The following is a 27,020-nucleotide window of genomic DNA, read 5'->3' on the forward strand; positions in this document are numbered from 1 at the left end:
GTGATAGTCTTAAAATAACTAGTTGATATAAACAGATCTTATATACAAGAAAAATGACTACAAGCTTCAGTTTGATTTTTTAAGCAGTACAACATAGCAAATCACTTTACTGCAATTAGAGGTGCCACAACGAAAGTAAAAAAATAATTTAGCTATGAATTAGTATTGTGAATTACACAACTGGGATTAATTTGCATTTGATTTACTTAGTTAATTACCTCAAACGGCTATATTTGTAAAGTAACCCCTAAAATGTATATTAACTCTTGAAGTGTAAAACTGCGTTCAACTCAGTATAAACACCACATTTTGATGGCATTTCTCAAAATGAAAAAAACTTACACTTATGTGAAACAAAAAGATAAAAAGATAATTGAGAAACTGATGATGTAGTTCCATCCTTGGTAATGTTAAACAAACTGAATTATTTCAGGCGTACTAGATAAAAGCTACCAGATACTTTGAAATCTTGCAGATATCTAGAGAATTGGATAAAAAAAAAAAAAAAAAAAGTATACTCAAAGTAATGACTCATATTTATTGCAATAATGACCAAGTATGTAATATTTTCCCTGCTGGTTAAAAACAAAATCAAAACCCAAAACAAACAAACAGACAACAAAAAGTTTGTAAAAGTAGCAATAGCATGAAAATCCAGGACTAGGTAGGACACATTGATACCTCATTTATCTTAATGTAGTTGCTTAGGCTCTAGATGAAGCTCTTGAGAGCAGAGTATCAAAAGACCAATTTCAAATGGCAGTCTTAACTACCCTTTAAATTTAAATTGCTAAATAACTTCAAATGCAAGTCTAATCATTCCACACAAGATAAAATGCAAATTCCAAACAGCTCTCTCATTCTGCTATAGATTGTGAATTTATGGACATTTTAGACTGCTCTTCCAATAATTTCTTCTTTGCTCTCCTTAAAATTCATTGTAAAACAGAAATGAAAAAACAGCAAAAAAAGAAGAAATACTGATTCAGAGAACTGTCACATCACTATAGCAATTTTGCCAAAATTTTAATTTAGTTCATTAAACACTATTGTACAAAACACATTGAGGACGAAATTCAGAAAAAATACTAAAAGACATAAAAGCTCAAGAACAGACCCATTACTTATTCAGTACTTCACTTCAGACAATCTATTTTTCATCAATTTGCTAGGGATTTAACTACTTCTATTTCTTGCTTCTATGCATATTTCCACTTGGCCAAGAAAAAAAAACAAAAGCCAAACCAACCACAAGCACTCTTCCCCAAAACAAAAACAGGAGGAAAAAACTGTAAACAACAGGGACTTAAACATATTTTTAGAAGAAAACAATACTAAAGCTTTTTCAGAATACCATCCTTCCTCTTTACCATTTCCAGTTACTAACATGGATCCCCAGATTTTAATTCTTCTATTCTAATGATTAAAATATATATATATATATTCAAGGTTCCAGTAAAACTTATTCGTATTTCAGATATGTTTAACTTTCACTTCAAACAAGCATGAAAAAAGGCCGATCAACATGAACAAATCAAAGTTTCTGTATTTTGTCCACTACACTTGCCCAATGTTTGTCTTTGAAGGTAGATTTTTTTTAACAGATTGATAAGCTCTTTACTTCAAGAAATGACCACTCTTACTTAGTACTGAAACACACACATGAAGACATGAAGAACAGATCAGTATTTTCATTTAGAATTAACACAAGCTGGCCTATCCACACCACACCGAGCTTACAGTCTGTCAAAAGCATATTCTTTCCTCATATGGAAGGCTACAAAATACAATCTGAAATATTCTTAAGAATATTAAGAATTAAGAATTCTTGGTTACTTAAGAATAGTGACAGACTGTAATGTGATAAAAGTGCAAAAAATGCCAGCAAGCAGGTCCCATTTTTCACTACGATCTATATAGTTAACTTGGAGATTGTAAATGCACTTTCTTCTTAATGATACCAATTATCTAAGTTCATGCTTCCTCAAAATGTGCAGTTAATACTGATAACCCTTCTCCCCACATGCTTCTTCCCTTCTCTGTGCCTGCTAGCTGCTATACCACAAGAAAGATAAATCATGAGAACAGCTTTATCTTACAAAAAAATCTGTGAACCAGCTAAAATTCTAAAGCTTCTTTTTATTCTAACTTACTTCTTCCATTTAATTTGAACTTCTGTAAGGCTCTTTACCATTTGGAATCTCAGATATTTAAGATGCTTATGGCTGTCACTGACAAATTCACAAACAAATAAATTAAGTCTATCATTTTCCTCCAAACTCCATAGATGTTTTTTATTTATTTATTTATTTCTAAAATTTGTATGTAACCTTCTCCTGACATATTTTATCATATACTTGTAGCAAAGGCAAGCAAGGGTAAATTCATATATTGTGCACTTTTTAGCAGAACAGAACGAAATTTGTAGTAGCTCTTAATTTTCTGGAGTTTTGTTCCGAACTTCACATCTCCCAGCAGTTCTGCTCCCTACATGCCTGCTGTAAAGAGCACCACATTTTGCCCTAGGAGCGTTATTTTTAAGCCAAAATAACATTTCAGAAATAGATATTTTATGTGGTGCTGTATAGTGAGCCAATTTAGGAAACAAAACAGCTGTGATGAGCATTTGGTAGCCCACAAAATAACTAGAGTTTCTCGCAGGCAGGCAGCTTTGTGCCTCAAGAAGTAATAATACTGTTGTTCAGCTAGAAGCATGTACTGTTGCCACATCATCTCCCACTACAAGATGCAGCCAACCAAAGCTCCTTAGGCACACATACTGCTATGAAAGCAAAGTATCAGTAAGGATTTCAGAGGCTTTCTTAAGAAATTCCACTACATTATCCACTGTATTTGTATCTTTGGATAACAAAAGCACCTGTGCTACCTACTGAAAACAACAACAACAACAACAACAACAAAAATAACCCCCACACTGAATCAAAACGCTTTCTTCCCTCAACAACCATAACCTCTGTGTTTCTAATTCCTAATTTCTTAATCCTTTGAAAATCCTCAAAAATTCCTAACGGGTTGGCAATAATGGAGGTATCCAAACAGGTGTAATATATAGGTGCACGTCAAAGCATGAAAACTCGTGTATTGCTATCACACTGACTTTCATAACAGCTACACAGCGATGTGGATGCACTACGCACTACCTCTTCACTAGGAGGAAAGAAGTTTTCTTAACAGACTTGTGCCCAACTACTGCTGCACAGACAAAAGGTTAACTCCAACAAAGATTTCAGCTCAAAACCTGCATGATTAACTTAATGGCACTGATACTTTTTGTCTACAGAACCAAATGCTGCACAACCTAACTTCTGACACCTCTGAAGCAAGTATACTGATATACTTGTCCATCGCAACATCTGAAGAAAGAAAAGCAGTATTGGTGATGACAGGGGCTGAAGCCATTCCCTAAAGCAGACATTTTTATGGATATCTCTAGGGTCCTAGCCACATGATAGCCCAAAGCACTGAAAAGTGTTACCACACTGCAATAATAATGACAATAATCTGCAGTACTACAGTCAAAGCATTGAGATTTCAATTGTACTTTTTCTCATGGAAAGATGAGAAAATAATGTGTATTGAGGGGGAAGACTATTCTCAAGCATTCACCTGAGCACAAAAAGAATAAAGACATTAAAAGAATAAAAACAAATGTTAGTGCTAAACCAGGACTATGAAAATCAAAAATACGTTTTAAGGTCGCTTAGCAGAGTAAGTAAAAATCCACAGCTGACACCACCCTTTACAAAAGTCTTTGCATTCATGTTCTTTTGGGCTAGGCATGGATAGTTTCAGGCTCCAGATAACTTCTTCACAGTCTGGCCTGCTAGTTGTTACACTGAGCTATGGAATGGTAACTCAGCGATGGAAATATCCAAAATACTTGCACATAAACTTAAAAAACTGTTTGATACTGTATGTTCCCTGGGTAGAAAAAAAATATGTCTAAACGAAGGTTAGCATTTACAAAAGGAAGAAATATGAGTATCTTGTGGGATTTCAGGATTTCAGTCATTTAAGGATACATACCTAGCTAGCAGGATGCTAATGAGAACTTAGCACCTACAAAGGGGGGGCTCAAAATTTAGTAAGCTCCTCTAATTGTATATCCACATTCCCAGAAAGCGTCACCTTAAAACACTTTCCAAAGCAGGCTGCTGCAGCTCACAGCATGCCACCAGCAGGGACAGATACAGACAGGAAGGAAAGGAAAACGGACAATGGCTTTACAGACGTGAAAGCAGAGGGCTGCTACTTGACTAGAGACCCGAGCAAATAAATCAGGAGTGGGTCAGCTCATGGTTCTTGAAAATGAGGAAGCTTTGGTTTGCTAAAATAAAAAATGACAATTTGAAGAAACTGACAATTTTAATTAATCTAATAGCTTACAATGAGTGACACTGGCATACATAAAGTAACACCGAATCTTTAGCTCAGGATGCGTCTCCCAGACTATTCAGAAAATATAGGTACAGTTCTCTTGTTATGGGACGCATATATGTAGACTTCCACGACACCAAAAAGCAAAGTGGATGGCTAACTATAAGGAGATACTGATCTCATTCAAAGATGAAGAAAATGTAACTATGCTGATACAATTGCACTGTTGATTTTAATTTAGTACCTGCTACATATTTAGCCTATGTCTGTGGGAATATTTTTTTCAGAGTACACACAAGGCAACTACAGAAGAGGGTTTATAAATAACAACCCTTATACCTGCTAGCAAAATTTATGTACAAAGTAACACCAATAGTCTTCAAGACAGTTATGTTCTTTGTCAACGACCTTGAAAACCAGTTATAAAACCTATCTCCAGTATATGATTAGGGAGACTCTGGAAAAATAAAGGTTTTGCTAAGGTCAGACAAACAAAATTATTTGCACTTTGCATAACTGGAAAAAAAAAAAAAGTTATTGTTTGAATTCTTAAATAAGCAAGTCAGATAAAAAAGCCAACTACTATCACCAGGAAGGCAAACAATATTATGTCATTCTCTGGAAAAGAGCCCCCAGTAAGTATACCGATGAACTGGAAAATCCTGCCAAGCTAAAAAATAAAGTAAACAAATCAAGAAGTCAATAAATCAACTAATAAATGTTTTATGTTTGTATCTGCTTTTGGTCCTTTTTAGTTTAAAGGGGCTATACATGACAGAAAGAAATGCTCTCCCACCCAGACATGTATTCTTATTAACTACATTTAATTTCCAATAACTGCAAATCCTCAGTCACTCAAAGAAAATATATATATATATAAATATAAACATATATTCTGGCCTTTCCTCTATTCCAAGGAAACAGTTTACATATCCCATGCACATATATAAACATTAACATATCTCTTTCAGCCAAAAGCTTTTTAAAAAACTCTGTAAATCTGCACTTGTAGTTAGAAATGCAGTAAAAAACAATATTCTTGTTTTTGATAAAAACAAAAGTTTTTCTCTTTGACAGTAAATCATGCATGAAAGGAGGACATTTTTTTTAAACTGCATATGCTTCACATGCTGCTTCAAATGGCAAAGCTTTGCGTGTCTGGCCCAGTGCCAGTTGACAGCTCAGCTGGATATCAATGCACATTCTGACCCCCCTTGCAGCGTGTCACTTCTGAATTGTTTCCGCAGTAGAAAGTTTATTCAACCTCTCTCTCAGATTCAGTGGACCGACCATCATTCTGCTATTTAATCATAGCAGAACAGGTTATTTTTCTGACAGCACTAAAGCCAGAGAGCAATTCCTAATGAACAGCTTGATACAAGTGGAATTTCGACTGTTTTAGCCTCAATTAATGCTGCTGTCAAAACAAATGACTGCTTTTAATGTTTAGATGTTAAGCTGAATCACAAAGGTCAATTCTGTATGTACACAAACATATAAGCAATCTTTTTCTTGCCATCATCTGATCCTGATCCAAGCTTTCAAATTTAGAAACCAGGAAACCAAAATTGTTTCTAACACCAACCTCCCATTTTTATTGCCTGTCCAAGAAAGAAAAGTAATTTTCGAAAAAGAGAAGGAGAATTTTATTTTTCCATGAAAAAGGATTTCTAACCTAGAATTAAAAAAAAAAAAGTAAAAAACAACACCAACAAAAAACAGTTCATTTATAAGAACGCATTATAAAGATGCATTACAGTCTTTGAAGTAAATAATGTATCTGTGTATAATCTTATTGGTACCAGACTTTCTCAAACAAACATTCGTTCATGGATTTGGTGAGCTCTATCCCACTAAACAGGATAAGGGAATAACTGACCTGAACATAGGCCTGACTGAGAGAAAATACTGAAACTGGGGTAAAGCTGTATCCTTAAACCTAATTCTACAAATATTTTTTATACTGTTCCACTACAATAATCACTGAATTTCTGACTAATCTTTTTTACATACTCAGGCTTACATATTGATCTAGCTTTCTCGAGATGCTTGAGACTTGACTGAATCCTCTTTTTCAACATTTTGAAAAAAAAAAAAAAAAAGAAAACTACAGTATGCTTCAGCTGAAAAAATTGAAAAGACAGAGGTGACAATGGCAGCATAGACAACTGTGCTTATCAGTAGCAACATGGGTAGCACTTCCAGATGACTTATTTTTTAGATGAACAGATTAACATAAAAGGAGAGCAAACTTTGCCTCCATCCACTGAACAAGCAATTTGTTCTAACCCTGATTCTGCTGTGGTGCTTTTAGCCCCTCACGCTATTCACTGGATCAAGGGAAACATCATTCAGCTCAGGCACTTCAGGTACTAACTCCATGAGTACACTAAGCACGCTACTCTCAAGGGGCAGTATTTCCCTGTGGCTTACACAGCAACCATGAACTAGAAAAGCATCATTATCCTCATAGTTTTAAAACTATTACCATCAATTAAGATGTTTATCAGCAGAAAGGAGAGTACATTTTTACTCTAAGATGACAAACATCTTCAGTTACAAAGAAAATATTTTTTATTGCTCAGATAGGGCAAGAATTTTCAACGAGAGACACTAAGCACATACTCAAAGCAGTTCAAAGTTTGAGATCCAACTATCCTGCAACACCAGAATATGACAACAAACACAGAAAAATTAAGCAGTTTAATGAAATTCATGAAATGAGTGGCAAAATTAACATCAGCTAGGACAACAATCCGCAGCATGCAATGCTCCCAAGTCCCTTTCTTGATACCACTCCCAGACTCTTTCTCACTCTCTTCTACTCTCTTGCTTTGCACTTTAACTTCATCTTATATTTTCTTTTCGGCTGGATAAACAACAGGATGTGAGATATAGCAGGTTTTAAACTCTCCACAAGCTGGCCAACATACAAACATACTCAGTTGCCTGCTGACTCTCAGTATGAGCTACTGGACATACTGCAGGACATATTTGGGTCCTTCTTTACCTGTATCCTCATTTTTACCTAATCTTTGCAACCTCTACTTTTGCATCAAATTTGGTTGAAAGTAGCAAAGTCTTGGGAAAATAAAATGGCAGGACTGCATACACATAGTATGACACCTAGCCAGTAGGACTGCATACACTGGCTCCATTTTAAGGCCAGTCCTCTTCAATGTTTTTAGAAATGATTTGGATGTAGGACTAGAAGGTGTTTTGAGCAAATTTGCCGACGACACCAAACTTGGAGGAGTTGTGGGCTCAGATGAGGGTGGAAAGGCCTTGCAGAGAGATCTGTACAGGTTGGAGAGCTGGGTGATCACCAAACGCATTAAGTTTAACAAAAGCAAGTGCCGGGTCCTGCACTTGGGATGGGGCAACCCTGGCCCTACGTACAGACTGGGTGACGAGACGCTGGAGTGAAGCCCCGCAGAGAGGGATGGGGGGTCGTGGTTGACAGCAAGTTGAATATGAGCCAGCAGTGTGCCCTGGCAGCCAGGAGGGCCAACCGTACCCTGGGGTGCATCAAGCACGGCATTGCTAGTAGGGCAAGGGAAGTGATTGTCCCGCTCTACTCTGCACTGGTGCGGCCTCACCTCGAGTACTGTGTGCAGTTCTGGTCACCACAGTACAAAAAGGACATTCAACTGTTGGAGAGCGTCCAGAGGAGGGCAACGAAGATGCTGAAGGGCCTGGAGGGGAAGACATATGAGGAGCGACTGTGGTCACTGGGCCTGTTCAGCCTGGAGAAGAGGAGGCTGAGGGGAGACCTCACCTCGGTCTACAACTTCCTCACAAGGGGGATTGGAGAGGCAGACGACCTGTTCTCCATAAACACCAGTGATGGGACCCTTGGGAATGGTGTTAAGCTGAGGCAGGGGAAGTTTAAGCTGCATATAAGGAGGAGGTTCTTCACCGAGAGGGTGGTTGCGCACTGGAACAGGCTCCCCAGGGAAGTAGTCACTGCACCAAGCCTGTCTGAATTTGAGAAGCGATTGGACTGTGCACTTGTTCACGTGGTCTAAACTTGGGTAGACCTGTGCGGTGCCAGGAGTTGGGCTTGATGATCCTTATGGGTCCCTTCCAACTAAGGATATTCTATGATTCTAGTTTATAATAGTAAGCATATGCAACACACAGCTGTCTGCCTGCAGGATGAATGACTCATCTGTTGCACACAGAACATGAAATATGTAGTGATGAAAAAACTGCAAAGACACCTTCAAGTAGTGTTCTTCTTAGAGCCAAGTCAGCTAAGATTTTTTAATGCAAGGCATTATACGTACATTAAATAATATCCCTCTTCTTTAAAGAATCACTTCTTTGTAACTGTTGCACAATGTCCCTGTAAACCAAGAGGAGTATGGTTTCTTCCTAAGTCCTGAACTTAAATACATGAAACCATAGGAGGTTAAAACCTTCAATAGGACCTCTTTCCAAAAGAGAGGAGAAAAAGGGAACAACAACAACAAAAAAGAACGGGTATATTCTGACAGAAAAAATGTTTTTTCAGGTAGCCAAAAACATCTTAATGGAAAATATACGTTTTCTTGTTTTGTAGCACTTTTAAAGCACTTTCCAATTTACATGTACAGAAGGTTCGGTCGTTAGGGCAAGAAAGAAAAGAATTTAAGCTTAACCACCTTTTCAGCCCAACTGTAAAATGGGAAGACTGATTACTCTATGATAGTTGACAGAGACAGTCAATTCACTGCAAAAAAATGTCCAATGATAGCTTGTTCTGGTGTAAAGCACTTTCATGCTGCAGTATTACTGTCAATGAAATTATGAGAAATAATTGTCCATTAGACTTGTCAAATACTGTCAATCAGACAATTGTCCAATAATTGTCCATTAGAAACATGTCTGCATACAACTTAGTGTGTAAACTGTGTAAGTTTATATGTAAGACAAGTGTATGAAGACTGTATGCTTAGACTTTATTTTTATTTTATTAGAAAGGTAAAATATATAATATCCAACTTGAGACTCCTCTATTTGCTTCCCTAGTTGGAAACCATATTTTTCCTCAAAAAGTTAAACTGCAAGATTCAAGACATTGCTTTTCTCTAACATTACAGTTTAGTAAGAACGAACTACAGCACAGATGTTTTTAAGTAGGTTTCGAAATCTTTCCAGATTTCAGAGTTTGTTTTTGCTAAGCTTTATCTTCTGAAAGAAAAAAAAGAAAGAATACACTTCTTTCAATTGTGCTTCTTGTGAAAATTTCATGTTTGAAAAGGCCATTTAATGTTTACTCTGTCCACAGAACATTTTCTACCTTAAAAGAAAAATGTCTTAAACAATTAGCCCCTTCCTCCAGCATTAATTTTGTATGTTATACTATTTATATAAATAAATTACAGGCCTTATTTGCTATATTAGTACAAAACATGTCTCACAATGCTATTTCTTTTCTCAGGTGTTTAAAAGTTCTTCATAAATGATTTATTATTGTAGTAGTACCCATCCTGCAAATTAGGTCATTTTCTGAGGAGTCTATTACCTAATTAATATCTTAAATTACTGAAATTGACACTTCTTTGCTCCCACAACCTATAATAATTACTTGCCTTAGTCTGCAGCTGTTTGTTGTTGTTGTTGTTTGTTTGAGGCAGGAAAATTCAAGAAAAACTGACAGTATTTCTTTGGGAGTCAAAGCTTTTGTTCTGCTGCATCTGCAGTCTAATAGTTTCTGTGGTATTTTTCATTTTTCCCTTGTCCCACTTTAGTTGAATATATTTATACAACATTTCAGAGTTTTAGCTAGCTCTGTAGAAGAAATTGCACTAATATACTGCAGAATTGTAATGAAGCCGAGAAAACATAACAAGGGTATGGTTCCAGACGGCGTGGCACATACATTTTTAAAAGTTATCTTTATTACATAAACTTTTACTGTTGTTCGACTGTTCCTTAGGTGTATGTTTTTTGTTGTTGTTGTTTTTTGACAAAACATTGGATTTGGTTTCTTGCTGTTCTACTGCTTTCTCTTTCAACTAAGTTTGTGGCTGGTCTTTTACATATTTTCTTCCTAGTTATCACAGGCAGCTCTTGATTTCCTGAAGTATTTCAGGAGAAGTGGACTTTTCCTTCTTGGACAGAATGAACCCAAATTTTTCGCACACCAGAAAAGGATCACCCAGCTTTCAAATTCAGATGTGGACTTCTGAACGTGTGTGTCTGTGAAAACGACACATCAAGGAAGATACCACACCAAGAATAACTTTTGTTATTAATATGAATTGTTCTTTCTACTACTTAAAACACAATCACTCTTAAAGGAAAAGCTTAATTAGCTTCCTCAGGGCATTACATCTGTAGCCCAACCAGTCAAATAATGTTAAATGCCCAGTTGGTTGACAAATTCAGTGCAGTGCTACCAGTCTTCCACAGGCACTAAGAGATTTTCACAGCAAAACCTGTAGTTTTGACTCTCCAGACTGTTACAAATAATAATTAATTTATTCTCTTTGTTTAAATCAAGTTTGCAAGTTAGATATATGTAATAATTTAAAATCTATGCTGGCAGATAAGGTTTCCTGAAGTCTAGGGCAGTTTTGGCAGGTTTGTCATTTATGACAGGACCTAATTTTTGCAGGCAAAATTAAATAGAGACCTACGATAGGAACTAAGATGCATGAACAGACTGTCTTCCTTTAAAGAGAATACCATTGTGAATTCCTTGGACACTGTCATTGTCGATAAACTAAATTCCTTCCTCAGTCAGCCTTCTGCGTAGAATTATGTATGGGCACAGGCTTTGAAAAACTGAGACAATACTGGCTATTTATGCACCTATTCACAAGTGTTGACAGTATTAAAATATTCACAATATTTACAGAAAATATAAAGAAAATAATTTATAGGAACATAAATAAACAGTTGCTTTGTTATAATTCCTTGTGGAAAAGAAGCTCAAAGATGTCATGCAGAGCTTTAAAAAATTAGTATTAGACATTTTCAGTGTTTACTTCCACCTATTTTGTTGTTTAGCTTCCTATAAAAGTATTCTTTATAAAACCTACAAACTATTATGTTATTGAACAAACCCATGGAAAATACCAATGCCTGCCACACCCAGCACTGTTTGAAGTCTTTCTCTCAAAGAAGAGTTTATTATTCAAGTACATAAAAAGCTAGCAGCCTTAATCAAAGCAAGCTTCAATATTCCATGACCCTTGTTTTGCCTCTCAAACTCTGGGAAAGGACTAACTTCGTTCTGAAATTTCATTGACATAAAACATTTGTTCCAAACACCTTTTTTTTTTTTTTTGGGTGTACATTACCCTACAGACCTTGTTCATTTCTTCATAAGATAGAAAGTATGTAGTTTTACACAACATAGTAATTTAAATAGTAATGTTAACAAAGAGGAAGCACAACTGTGCATTCACTACACGGGGTTACTTTGGACTAGCTTCACAGCTGTGGTGCAGCTCACTTTAATGCTCTTGCATTCACTTTGGAAAAATTACACAAGTAGTGCTCCATGGTCATTTAGGACTACAATGTCCACATAATTAGTGAAGGCCTAACAACGTCTCATAAATTCGCACCTGAACTTTGCACCAACTCTCACCAGAGCCAACAGCCAGCCACATAAAACATTATTCTAATCAAATGTACAACAATTCAGTTGAGTTAATTGAATTAGTACTCAGTTGAATTAAAGCCTAGGTAAAATTTGTTTTTTAAATGTTTACTAAATTGAAGCTTTGATGCCTTACAATTCTGGTAACAGGCAATGCTGGCAGCATTAATGAGCTTGTAAGGAATCCAGATTAAACTGCTTTGATTGGCATCCAAATAGTAAACATAATGGTTTGTCAACATTTTTGCAGCCTGTGAAATTTCCATATTCCTTTCAGCAGGAATGTCATGCTTAAATAAATCATTTTTTAAGACTTCAAAATAAGGCTTCAAATACTAGCACTCCATAAACAGAGCTCCCAGATGAGTTGCCACAGAGCAGACAAGGATCATGAGCACACTGTGGACACCAGAATATATTTTTCTGATATGCTCTGCCTTATGAGGCATTGAAGATCTTGACACTATAGCTGTTTTAAGTCAGTCTACACTACTTCAAAGCCTTCCCAGAGAGCTGAATTTCAAAATGATTAATAAATAAATAATTCTGAACTTATGTCGGCCTTATGATACCCATGACCTTATACTTCCCTATAATTGGACTTCCCAGGAAGGAGCCTTGAGGACCATTTTTTTCCTGCATTGCCAAATAAAGCAAAATAGGTTTCAGCAGCTCTAAAAAGCCACAGACCAAACATTTATCTACCAGCATTACTGATTAATTATTGACTGAATTTTCATTCTCTGGGATTGTTAGAGGAAGGAAAAGGAGTAAAAATACATCTGTTGCTTTCTGAATCTTGGTATCTACGGAAGCATCATTCAATTAAAAGGACATAGACTGTTATTCCCAGTATCTAACATGACAAGGACAAATTAAAGTGTTCAGCTATATGTACGGCTATGTCACTGTGCAAGAGCCAGTGACAGCTGATCACCAGCATTGATCACCAGCAATTGTGGACAACTGACATTCTCAACTACTTCTGTAGAAAAGCGCCAATGGATTGCCGACACTCACTTTACAATGCTTTAACAAAAGCAGACTTGTAGCCTCTCCTAAAGGTCAAGTTTATTGGGTAAACAGTATGTGAAAGGATACAGAAGTATTTTTAGGTACTTTTGCTTTCAAGAGCCTGAACTCTAGATGCTTGGCTGATACAGTTAGAAGACAATGTGTATGTAGCCGATTCCTCTTCCTCACATTTTTCATTTGCTTGCCTGGATAAGGATGTAGAGTCACAGTGAAAATCATGTTCTGTCTGATTCTGAGTGTGCAGATGGATCAAGCTAGCAGAAAACCAATAATTTTTTTTTTAATAGTAGTAAAAAGCTGACCCCCAATTCCACATTCAACAATGTAACAGCATATGTAGTAATTGCCATCTGCGGATATTTGTTTAATTGGAGGGTTGTGGAGCCAGAAAGGATTTTGTCTTTCCATTGTTGTCTGTATTACATTTTTTTTGTTTTCCTCTTTATTAAATTTTTAAGAAAAATGAAAAAATAAGAGCAACTTAATAAATTACCAACAACCCCTAACAAGGACATCAGAACAAATTAATGAAAACAAATAGTCTAGATTTGGCTTTTGTTTGTGTATTTTCAGACAATGTAGCACAGCTGAGTCTTCTCATTTGGTCTTCAAAGCTAGTTTCTGGGTAAACTGCAGTGGGCTAAAACTAATGCAGGGACAGATACACACAGACTTAAGTTTCATACATAGGAGAACACTGTATGTAAAAAATGGAAAATCATTCATGACAGCTACAGCTGGCCACTGGCACTCAAGTATCTTTACACACAGTATGTATTATCCTTCCAATTTCAGGCATAAGATCTTGGAAGAACATGAGCTCATACTTCCTAACAGTTTCTGTTTAATGCATCAACTTTTCACAATGGAACAAACCAAATTTTTATAGAAGATTAGAAGATTAAGTATATAAGGCGAACAGTCATTGATATATCACTACTCTGGAATTTACATCATCTCTGCTATAGATTTAACATCTACTTTGGGTGGAAGAAAAGTAGACATTTTCTGCCACGCTATAAATGATTTTTCCAAGGAACACAGAGCAGCAGCCTATCACAAATAGAAAGTAGATTCATCTGAAGTGGCCAACAATGGTTTTGATCAATGTCATACAACAGAAGCATCTTTCAACTGACTGTATCTAACCTGCTATTTGACCTAACAGCAAGACAAAATAAACTTTAGAAAACAGTTCAGAGAATGTATTAAACTCTGACCTGGAGCATGACTGTGACTGTGGGTCCTGCCACCTCTTTTTCTGTTTTTCAAAGTTTTAAATTTAAGTGATTTTTTGTTCGATTTGAATTAAAATATTTGCAACTTAATATACATGGCTTTTTTTTTTTTTTACACTGAAAGAGAGTATGAAAAATTATGAATAGAACTTCTTCAAAGTATATCTTGTATATCTTTTAAAAATATACTTGAAGTTTCATAAGAATTAGGAGATAAAGCTCAAGAAGTAGGTTAATTAGGTAGCAGTTAATAAAAGCCTTAAAGTAAGGAAGTCCATAAACGAGGTTTAGAAAACTCATAAAGCATTACTACTTGAAAGAATTTTATTTGTACTAGAAAAAATGTGTTAAACTCTACTTGTTGCAGTACATCAAGACTTCAGGTATCAGAAATTAGCCACCAGAGGGAGCCCATATAATCTGGTATAAGGGATATGATCATACAAAGAGAAATTGAAGTTATGCAGATGAGAATTTAAGAAAATAATTGCATGTACAGAGAAACGTTATAAATTGTTCCTAATCCACACAATAAACAGCTCTTCTAGAGTACTTCCTTCCAAATTCATATTTACACTTAGATCTGTAGAAATAGGAAAGTGAACCCTGCTGTAAAGTACTATAACTACAATTTTAAAATACTGAAACAAACTAAAATACTTTTGTTATGCACTAAGCTTTTTTGTTGTTCACAAAATTCAGTATTTCAGGGTGTTCCACAAACTGATTCAGTATATTGGTCTACAAATATTATGGGAAGGTGAAGGCCTACATACTACTGATGATTATTAAATTGTTTCTTTCAAATATATTCAGGACCGGAATCTTAAGTAGCAGTGAGAGCACTACATCTGTTTTGTACTCCAAGTCAGTACCATTTTTATACTTTGAATACTTTCATTTACCTGAGAAGCCATCTCCTTCTGCAGCATAATTACTAAATTCATATCACAGAAAGACGTCTAGAATTTGCTTCATGGTTAAAAATGCCTTTATATTAAAAACTGTTCTCATTGTGGAAAAGCATTTTTGAATCAAGGAAAAGCTGCTCCTCCCACACAAGATGTTTTCATTTCATTCTTACAGAAGTGATGCCTCACTTTGCATCCCAAACATTTGTTAATTGTCAAAGCTATATGACTATAATAGAAGCAGTAATTATAACTAAGACCAATCTTTGACACTTCACAACTTCCGGTGAATTTCTATTGCTATTGAATTTACCTACGCTTTCTTTCTGCCCCATGGCAGCTTTACAAAATTAATATAATTTCACTCTGAAAAAAAAAAAAAAAATCAATATGCATACATTTCCATACTAAAAACTTAAACCTTCCTTAAACCTTTTTGCTGTTAAAACAGTTACAGAATTGAAAAAAATAGAATTTGCCATGGCAAAAGTTTTTATCTGACTCAAGAGAATACAAATGGAATATGACGAAATCTGTAAAGCAGCAAATAAGTACACTGTGTACAACTTCTCTCACTAAATTAAGAGGTGAAGTGCTACTTTTCTTATGATGGCTATGTTGTCTGACAGGAAAAAAAGAAGTGTATTGCCTGAAACGCACAGTGCTCTAGAATACACTTGCACAGGTCGTTGTAACACAGGGAATCAGGATCCTGAATGTAAGACAGCAACCCCTACATGTGACATCTTGGCCACAGCTAGTCAAAGAGGCTTGATCTTCATCCTGAATTCAGTACAACTGAACGTGAAACCCTGAGGTATGTACTTTTTATTTCTTAATCTTTACCAAAAAAATGTAAGACACACCAGAAATGTTTGACTATTGTTCCATACACAGTCTTGCCTCATCCCACTCATGTATGAGCATCAGCAGATCACAGAGTGAATATGTAACAGTTATATTAAAAACACAGCACAGAAGTAATGTAAGATACCTAATAACCATATTTAACAATTCAACATAAACGCTTAAGATCTAAGCTACTCTGTACATCATCCTTACTCTGAAAAAAAATATGCTTTGATACTGTAAGGCAGAGATGCTAACAAGGACTCCCAACACTTCACACTCCAAGAAAAACAGTAGTACCGAACTTCTGTATTCACAGATCTAGTGACCATGTTCCCATGCCTGAATATTAAACTGAACTCTGTATTTTTCCTGTAATGTTAGATACACAGTAATGTGAGATTGGCCTTTTATGCCAGTCCAGGAAACATAACACACCCAACAAGCAGTACTGTAAGAAAGTACTCGTAAATTTGTTGCTGATAAAGAACAATCTACACATAATCTATTAAAGAACAATCTACATATAATCTATTAAAAAGCATGATTTTGGAAACTACCCAAATAAACCAATGCAACTTACAGCAATTTTATAATCAGCTTTACAGACACCTGTTCTGAATAGATCCCTAAATTTGTATTAAATTTGGAAATACAATTTGTGCTGAAGCACACAGAATAAAGGTAGTTTTGTGCAAGAAACTTCATTTTCTGGACAAACTTCACTGACATCCCATGGAACAGTACAGTTTACAAGCTTCCTCAGAAGTGCACATTGGAGGACTCTGAGCTATAAATTGTTATGCTTTATGAACACGAGTCCTACAAATACATAATAAACATATTGTGTGTTGTTAGATTTCTATGAAACATTTAGTATCAAAGCTAATGAACTCTGAGAATTTTGAAATTTTAAGTATGTTACAACAATAGCATGTTAACAAATAGGGTTTGTCTTTTAATTAGGAGAGGAAATCTACAGTATTAAAATTAACATTTGCTCCTCTGTTTTTAATCTCTTACCAGGTCTTTCCTTGCCAGTTCCTTTTGACTCAGCAAATTTCTGTATTAAACTCTCAACTGTAGTATTTGTCATGTTATTAATAAACTCTTCGTGAACCTTCAAAAAACAAACAAAATACCACACACAGCAGGAATTTAAAAAACAGTAATTAAAGAAATTTAATTAACTTCAGAAAGTGTTTATTTTTAACTCTAGAGTTTAAAATGTTTCCCTCTAAAATATATTAGCTTCCAGAAATCAACAGGCATTTTATCAAGGAAATCCATTTTTATTGCTTTAGCATTGGCAATTGTGTATACAATGCACATACAAATGAGGAACGAAAGAACACAGACTGATGACAAGTCTATGATTTACTTCCACTTCTTCTATCTAAACTACTTTTCTATATATGCTTTTCTGAATTTGTCAACAACATGCCCCACGACAATGTCAGGAAGACAAACTGTCCCCTGAAGCCAGCACCAGTTAAGGGTGTGAACAGTTACCACTGTATTATCACAGTTCCCACCTGCTTGAGTAAAAGCATTACTATTTTAATGGTTTTGGTCTGGCAAAGGAACACGCTGTTAATATGAAGTTTTTCCAACAAGGCAGTAGTATGTTTTAGAAATTAATAGCATGAACCTTGTGACCATCATTCACCAGCAGAAAGCCTAAAAACTAAGCAAACTAGTGACTCAAAGTATACACAGATAAAACTACAACACATACAAAAAAAACTGAGGACTACTTATAAGGATTATTAGTTAGACCAACTTGCATCTGAAGAAAAGATACTACAAAAACTTTTTTTAACATTGTTACTGTAGGCCTTTCCCTAACAGCGTTATCAAAAATTTTGAAACTTTTCAGATGATATAATTCCATGTTTTAGTTAAAGAAAAGAGGAAGTACCCCTATTACGTGTAAAACGAGTGTTAATTTAATATCTAATTAACAGAGCTTTGAAATACAGTAAACATCCTTCAAATGGTCAAAAGACATTTTCTGTTAGCACAAAATTTAATGATTGTTCAGACTTATTCTGTAGAATTTGTGATACTGAATTTATAAATGCAAAAGGAAGCAGTAAAATTTTTGGCTCATATTGAATTTATTATTAATATTTATTAATATTTATTATTGAATTTAGCTATTAAAAATATTTCCAATATATTGAACAAAATCAGAGCTGATCTATTCAATAAAATTTATCAGAGAGGCTTGAATAAGAGAGGCTTGCACACATCTGAGAAGACCAAAATCGCTATTTAGTAGATATTCAAATCTCCTTCAAACTTCTGATAAACAAGTTCAGCACTGATACAGTATTATATATCTGTGGTAAAAAGAATCAAATCTGCTTCAAAGTCTTTTAAATTCTGTGTTTTGTTACTATATATCTCCTTCTTATTGTAATTTTAAAAGTTATTGCCATTTGAAAGATGTAGTCTTCTAATTACACAAGCACAAGTTACACAAACACAGTAAGAAATGTTTCTTTTAGTAGTTAAGAAAAATATGTAGCATAATCCAAACAAACATATGATAATATAAAAATTACCTCTCCTATTTGTAAATGAATTTCCTTTATGGTATTTGACAATGATTCTATAATCTCTTTCATATGAAGAAGATGTGTTTCTTCAATGTCTTGAAATTTCTGTCAACCAATGCAAGCAATTATTCATAATGAAAATAATTTTTGAAATGCTAAACCTTTTATCATAATAATTACATGTACTAAGCAGAAAAAACATTTTTTTTCCAGATCTTTATCACAGTGATTACAGTATTTAAGAAAGGAAGGTGTAAAGTTCACAGCTACAAAATAATGTGCTTTATAATATGTCCTTTTGGAACCATTATCTAGCTTTTTAACTTCCTTTTTCAGCTTTCACCTATCTTGATTTTTCAAAAAATCTGTCCTATTTTTATCAAGAGAAAATAGGGTTGAAGAAAATCTCTTTTCTCCATTACTGAAAGATCTCGTGATTTTTCGTCTAATTCCAGAAGTCATATTTCTGAATCTGTTTTGTACTTCCTCAGCAGCCTCTCTTCCTGATCACAATGTATACATACTTCCTCTTTCTCCAGTTAAATCTGTATCCTTTGGTTCTTTAAATATAATTAATTTGTTTAAATCTTTATCTTTAAACTGGCTGTGTATAATATTTACATTTTGTTTGGAATTTGTTCCCCTGTTCCACTTTACCCACACTTCCATCATTTTAAGAGCACTTCCAACATCTCTAAGAAAATAAAAATTTCCTCATCCTACCCAATGGTTAGCCATAATAATCTTGAAGTCTTTCTTTACTCCTGCTGTCTATTGATTCTCTTTCTACCTCCATAACTGCCTTTTTAAGTGTGAGCAAACTTCAGCGCACCTTTTATTCCTCTGTATTTTTACAAGGTTCTCTGAAGATCATCTTTACATTTCATACCTTCTGGCAGTCTGATTCACAAACACAAGTATAACTCCATACAAGTCAAATATCTGTATCTTCTAAACTCTCAGTCTGTCTTTTGCCACACTCATATATGACTCGCTACCATCAATAAGCAGACTAAAATAACCTCTTCTAAACTCTCAGTTTGTCTTTTACCATACCTATATGACTCGCTAGCCATCAATAGGCAGGCTAAAATAACCAAATAACTTTTTTCTTTTTTTTTTTTTTTTCTTCCCAGCAACTTTCCTTGTCACAGAGGATAGGGTCAAACTCTGTAGACTACTCTACAATGCTACTATTTTTTTACCAATTGCCTGATTAGATAAACTGCACTATTTTGCTTTCAAACATATCTGTCGTCTATGTCTATACATACTCAGTCACAATCAGGGTGTCAGCACTTGTACACAATGTCATCTTCCACCCTACTTCTACCACCTAATGTTTACCTAAACTCAAAGTGAACTTTTGAGATTATACCAACACTGCTGCCTTCAGTTTTGGTTAAAGATCCCCATAAAACTGCGCAAAACTGATATATCACTCTCTTTTAAACTCTTCTCTATGATGCACATCAAAACAACCAGACATGCAGAGATTTTTGCTTGTTACGCCAGTGGATACCACGATTCCCCTCAAGCCACTCCTGCCATTCTCGGTTTCCTTATTTCTTGTTTATTGTTCTATCTGTAATAAAGTCTTTGAAGTAGAAGCCATCTTTGCCTTGTACAGTACATAACACAAAGATTCTGATCAAAGACTATCTCAGTACTGCAATACAACCATATCATTCATGTCACAGATAGAATCATTAACAAAATTGTTTACTTGAACTTTTGTCTGGTCTGAAAGGATATACTGAAACATACTGAAATGTATTTATAATGCTAAGACCCAAGTACAAGTCACTTCTTAGTGTTTAATGCTAAATTAAAAATGAAAAATCTTCGACTATCCTTAACTGTCTAACTCAGCATACACAGTGTGATCCATTTTGTAAACATTCTTTTCTTTTCAGTTTTAAAATGTGAAGAATTACTACTGTCTTTAACTTTATGTATATATGCAGATTGCTTAACACCAAAGTCATCTGAACAGTCAACTGTACTTAATTCTAGTAAAGACAGAAGGCTTTCAAAGAAAAATAATTTAGCACTTTCAGCTATTTGATCCTTTACAATAACTGACTGGATAATATGATTTTTTAAAAAGCTTATAACATGTTGGAATACTTTGCAAATGAGACATCATGTTTTCTTAGCAATTGCAGAGCAATCATATAATACAATCACAGTCTTACTCAAAAAAATAATCTTTCAACATAAGGAATTTCATTCAAAACCTATTTCTAAATGACAAATTAACTGTATTATTCTTCTTCTATAATCACAACTAAACGTTCCATCTTCACTGCAGCAAAAAATAAAACTTGCAATTCAAAATTAGGCAGATTGTATTTCAAAATTTAACTTCTCAAAATTATGTCTCACAAATCACTTCATGTTGATAACTGCAGATAAGATAGTAAATGACATAAAAAGAAAAATGAATAAGATTTATGCAACAGATTCAGTGGCGGAGGGTTAACAAGGAGGACAGCTAAGTGAAGACATTACTACATGATTGCCTAGGATAAAGCCACATCAATTCAAGACATTTGTGTTCTCATAACAATTTTATCTGAATGGCTGAAGACATACTGAAGTTAAGCCAACTATTTTTGCAGTGAAACAACAGAATGACCACATTCCTAATTTATTTCTTGAAGTAGTATATTTCAAGTGAAATATACTCCAAATTAAAATAATCCAGGGTGTGCTTAACTTAGGAGGGGGCTTCAAGGATTTTCAAGGATTTTCTTATTTTTCCTATCACATCATATTTAAAGTAGCTGTCTTACAACCCAACTTTAGATGCAGCTACACTATTACACTTAAAATACAATAATTGAATAGATAGGACTTACACAGGCAGAATTTTCAGTTCCAACACAGACAACCATGAAAGGTATTAAGAGTTTTCAGTTGTCTCTTATCATCTTAAATGAAATCTAAAGTTTGAGTAAAAGGGTTATTGCAGCTAAAGAATAACCGAAGACATTCAGACAAGTATGGCTTGCCATGAGAGGTAAATAGGTACCATTTCTATACTGGGAAAAAAAATGCCAGGAGTATTGTCATGCTTTCCCAGATATAATATTTACTACAGTAAAACCTTTTTTCTCTCTGAAGTTCAGTCATGTTTAAGTACCTAATACCTACCTAATAACATGAACAAGGAACAAAAGAAAAAAAAAAAAAAAACTATCTTCATATTGTGTCTCTAGATACAAAATAAGTCGTTTCTTTTCCTGTTCTTTTGCTGTACTGGATTCTTCAAATGGCTTTTCTTTTAGCACATCACGAATAGCCCAGCTAGTTTGCTTGCTGAAAAGTCTCTACATTTTCCTTCACTGATTCACTGACAATAAAATCCATTTCAAATACTCTTCATGTCTATCTCCTGTCAGTCTAAATAAGAACTCCATTACTCACAGCTTTCTTGCTCATTAGTGAAGTTTGCAGGGCAATTTAGCAAGGCCAGTTCATTAAAGTCATACTTACTTCAAGTCAGCTTAAGGACACAAGCCTCCACCCTTTGTAACACATTGCCTTTTCCTTTGTGCCAGCACAAATGCTTGTGTGATCTCTTAATAAACTAGACCCCAAATCTCCTCTGTGTTAATGTTAACCTTCCTCAATACATTAGTTTTATCTGGCTTAGCTCTACAAGGCTGTTTCTCAAACAAATACATGACAAAAGACCAGAAAGAGGACAACTACTGCTTTTGACTGCAACGCTAACTTAAAACATGTACTGAAAACAGAGTTTAGCAAATCAGAGATGATAGAGAAGGACAGAAGGACTTAGAACCTTTACCACAGTACCCATGAATTTCCTTAGTGATTTTTAAATAAAGCTTTTTAAAACACTAAATAACTGCAATCATCCCTACACAATTATACAAACGAAATATTTAAGATTCACATTTTTACAAGGCAAGGAAAAGAATGTACTTAGCCAAATTCAACTCAAACTGGAAAGAAAAGCTTTGGGCATAGCTCCTCTTCCTGAACCTAGTCAAGACACTGGACAAAGAAGATGCCTATTGGAAGTTCTCCAACAAAAGGGTGTCAAGACTCCTAATATAAGTCACATTAAAGGCACATTTTTGCAGTAGTATACCCGAGCATTGTTTTTTTCACAAAAGCCTGGACTGAGGGATTGCAAGGAAGACTTCTGGTATATGATATATTTTGTATTTTTACTTTAATATCTGTGTTGAATATGTATTCAGAGATGAACTAGATCTAGTTCTAATTAAGTTTTTGGAGTAGAAAAGCAGTTTACAGTTTAGGACAGAATATCTTTTTCTGTATCAACCTACACAATTCCCTTACTGTGAAATTCAATTAATTGAACTATTAATTTAATTCTTAATTTCCAAGACGTTAAGGAAAATGCTAACACTTGTACGCTTGTACATTAATAACATGTAATAAGTATAATTTCCTTAGTAATTCCACCCATGCTTAAAAATTAATCTTTGAAACTAAGCAAAAGAGCAAAGAATTTCCAACCAAAAAGAAAACTCCAATCTTGTAAAAGCTTTTTTTCAACCAAAAAACATATACAAGTAATTATGTCAACTAAATATTAAAAAGAGCAGAAATGGTGCATTTTGCTTCTTGAAATCTGGAACAGTCTCCTATCAACAGATTTGAAAAAGAACTTTATATTATAAGAAGAAACAGAATGGTCAAGCATACGGAGAACGTGATATCCTCTGTAATAAAGATTAAAAGACCTTAAAAAAAAAAGCAAACAAGCATTTGTTCATTTGACATTTGAATAGAGGTAAGGGCTTTTGACCACCTCAGATAAGCACTTAAGGGAAGACTCTTTAACAAGCTGTTACTGAAATGTTTTGCTGAAATGATAATGAAAAAAACATAATGGGTCACAGTACTGTAAGTCCTATGAACGAATTCTGTCTTACCAGCAATTCACACGATTTCCTGCATCATCATAATGCATCTACAATGCTTATAGAAGTTCATTTTGTTTTCTTACTAAGAACTTCTTCAAAATGTCTTTCTGGAGTGCTCGTATTTCAGGGTGTTATTCAAGGACACTGCCATCACAATGTTGTGATGTGGCCAGTGTTTGTCTTGCAAACCTATTACTTTTGACAGCACAGTTTACATCAATTTCCAAAGGAGATCATTCTATCTTGAACTAATTTTTCAAAATCCTTGATTGCTGGTATCTTAAGAGAGATAAAATAAAACATACTAATTTATTTTAAAAGTGTCTTATTTAATATAACACTTACCTGTGCAGTTTCTGTCATTTTCTGCTCAAAATCAGATTTAACTGTAGCGTATTTCTCCACATACAGTTTATAGGTATCTGTAGCTTTTTTTGACTTAACTGCTGCCTATGGATCAGTACAAAAAAAGAGTGTCAATCCAATAATATTTAAGGCTTTTAAAGTCACTATTGAGAGAAAAGCATAGGATGACCTAGAAAAAAGATTCAGGGGCATATCAAAACAGTAAAGTGTCATAACAAAATTTTACCACCAAATAACTTAGATTCAGACTATTAGAGATTTCTGCATAGAATCATTATGCTGCTTAGAATAAGCCACATAAAAAAGGTAACAAAGAAACTACTTCATTTAAATTCCTTCCCCTTATCATCAATGACTAATTTATAATACACTTGTTTTGAGGTCAACATTTTAAAGTACTGAAATTAAGCTATTTCACTGATACATAAAATATTTAGATATACTGCAAAAACAGGAAAAAAGCAGGGTTGAAATTCAGAGTAAACATTTCTTAGTGCAATTCGGAAAGAGTCAATTGTAAAAAAAATAAGAAGGCACTTATTAGAAGTGAAAGAAAAAAAATAAGGAATGTGGAAAAAATAACGGAAACTGAGTAAGAGAAGACATTTGAAATTGAAATGCAGAACAAAGTGATGGACAGATTCATGCAGCTCAGATTTGTTTCTAATAGTACTTTTTGGCACTATAATGATTTTTTTCATTATAGTGCTTTCAATAAACCAAAGTTTTCTTTCTGTGGACTTGATATTCTTAAAAGATAAAAAGAAATGTAGGAGAATCTCAATATGACATGGAAAAAAAATGAATGAAGTAACTATTTTTGGTAAGGAAATTATTTTCAAATTTTACAGCATGACAGGAAATTAAGTTTTTTGAACTTTTGATATTTTTGCTATATCCAAATAATAAAAAAGAACAGATTAAATAAAAATTTTATCAGCTTTTTTCTGCCAAAGAAGCCCAAATACCTACTTTACCTGAATGAAATTTCCCACCAGTTGTAACAACTCAGAAATACTTGCCAGTTAGTGACATGAGTAAAGATAGAATGTTTACTATTCTAGTTCTGAAGAGCTTTCCTTTCCTCTTTCAAAGGGATTTTACCAGTCCCAGATTAAAGACAGCAACTACTACTCACTTGCAGTGAGTTGTAAAGCTGACCACTGTCTATAACATTTAAATCAATTTTAATTTTAATCAATTAATTCAACACAAAGATGCCCTCTGGAAGGAGGTAATTCTGTTCTTCCTCTTCCAAGAAAAAATAACCCAAAATCATGAGTAGCAATATACATTAGCACTTGTTTATCAGGGGAAACATCAAACAGGACTTTGAGGAATTGAAGGATGAGGATGAGGAATTGAAGGTGCAGTTCAATTTATCAACTTACTGAGAAAGCTTAAGTAGACCTTGCTCATGTAGTACTCTAAACCCAGCACAACAGAGCATGAAAGCACTTCATTGTACAAAGAATATGGATCCTTCAGGCATTAAGGACAGCATGTCAGGATGTATCAGACCAACCTACAACTTACCCTGATTTTTGCTTCATGATTCTTTCTCCTGCGTATTCAAACAAAGGAACTCCCAAGAAGAAAACTGTCCTATCTTGTTTCCCAAATATGCTTTATTGAAAGTACAAGGTGCTCTATGAACACTTGGTTTTAAAAATAATTATGATTGCTCTGCAATGAGAGGATTCCGAACTTGATCATTTGAAACAAAAGGAAATGCCAAATTAGAAGACTTCAAAAATAAGTTTCTTTTGTGAAGGATTATGTAACTGAACCCTGGACGCATGGGATTTTGACATAAAATATTCTCTGCCTCTTGTCATCATGTTTAACTATGAGCAGAATCATGAGTGTTGTCTGCTGAAGAGCATATACAGAAAACAATCAGCAAGACAGACAACGATGGAACGTCAACATTGAATGATTAGCTACTAATCTCTTCTGAAAACAGGATGTGTCTATTCTCAGGTACAGCAATTGCTAGAGCTCTATTTAGCAGTTTTACAGTAACTGAAATAATAAAGATTAGTCAAGAATTTTTTGTCAAGTCACTATAAATACAGAAGTTAACATGACAGAGAAAAACAGGAAGTTATTACACAAGCTAACACTAACGATTAGCTGCAATTAAAATTACAAGCTTTCATGCCTCCTCAGATTCTTTGATAAAGTACCTCTCGAAATATGAAACTTAATAAGCTCTTAGCATACTGGCACAGATTCTCTGTCTTGTGATACAGTAGGTATTGTGTGATTTTGAGAAAAACACTTTTGATGTTCTGCTAAACATAACAAAATTATTCTCTACCAATAGAAAAATATACAAAAACAATCTTTATCATGATTCTAAAAGTACAAGTGTAAATTTTAATAAAGATGTGATGGAAGGGATGTGAAAGTCACAGTTACTAGCTCCCACCAGAAACATTTCTGAAGTACTAGCTGAGTATCAACCATGCTGCCCTATCGTTTGGACAAAAGGTCATGGTCACAAACTGAAAGACAGGAGGCTCTGTCTGAACATCAGGAAACACTTCTTTATTATGCAGGTGCCTCAGCACTGGCACAGGTTGTCCAGAGAGGTTGTGGAGTTGCCCTCCATGGAGATCTTCAAAAGCCACTTGGACATGGACCTGGGGTCCAGGCTTTAGGTGTCTCTGTTTGAGCAGAGGGTTTGGTCTCCAGAGGTCCCTTCCAGCCTCAACAATTCAACAATTCTGTGAATGGATCAAACTCTCCCATGACCCAAGGACACTACTAAATACAGCATCAGGATACTCATCCCTTGGGATTTTGATCCATGTAATTGGAAGCTCCTAAATTAGCTTTGAAAGTAATGTTAGCTTGTTTTTCTTTTCAACGGAACGACTTTAAATAGTCTGAAGATTAACTACTTTGTCTCACTTGAAAGGACAACATAAAAAACTCCCTAATCCTTATTTCAAAAAAGAGGGCATTGAGTGTTTGAATATTTACATAAGAAAATGCATTAAAAATTTAGTAGATGCTGAAGCAATCATATAAAATTTCTGTAAAAGCCACTAAATGAAATTACCATATGAGGCAGTAATACAGCATAATTAGAACTGCAGTGCAGTTAGAGAGAACAGATAAGGAAG

The 27,020-nt window shown here is 34.7% G+C and overlaps 1 protein-coding gene across 6 annotated transcripts in view; it reads right to left on the reverse strand.

Moving 5' to 3' along the window:
* FCHO2 (FCH and mu domain containing endocytic adaptor 2) overlaps positions 1 to 27,020 on the reverse strand; it is an 87,778-nt gene that overhangs the window by 45,527 nt on the left and 15,231 nt on the right. For all 6 annotated transcript variants that reach the window (XM_035309562.1, XM_035309561.1, XM_035309564.1 and 3 more), the window contains exons 6-8: positions 23,866 to 23,970; positions 18,599 to 18,697; positions 17,052 to 17,148 (exon numbers count right to left, since the gene is read on the reverse strand). In XM_035309562.1, the coding sequence (XP_035165453.1) occupies positions 17,052 to 17,148; positions 18,599 to 18,697; positions 23,866 to 23,970 (301 nt within the window). The remainder of the gene's footprint in view (positions 1 to 17,051; positions 17,149 to 18,598; positions 18,698 to 23,865; positions 23,971 to 27,020) is intronic.

Source organism: Oxyura jamaicensis, chromosome Z, assembly GCF_011077185.1.
Source record: "Oxyura jamaicensis isolate SHBP4307 breed ruddy duck chromosome Z, BPBGC_Ojam_1.0, whole genome shotgun sequence".
Classification (NCBI taxonomy): Eukaryota; Metazoa; Chordata; class Aves; order Anseriformes; family Anatidae; genus Oxyura; species Oxyura jamaicensis.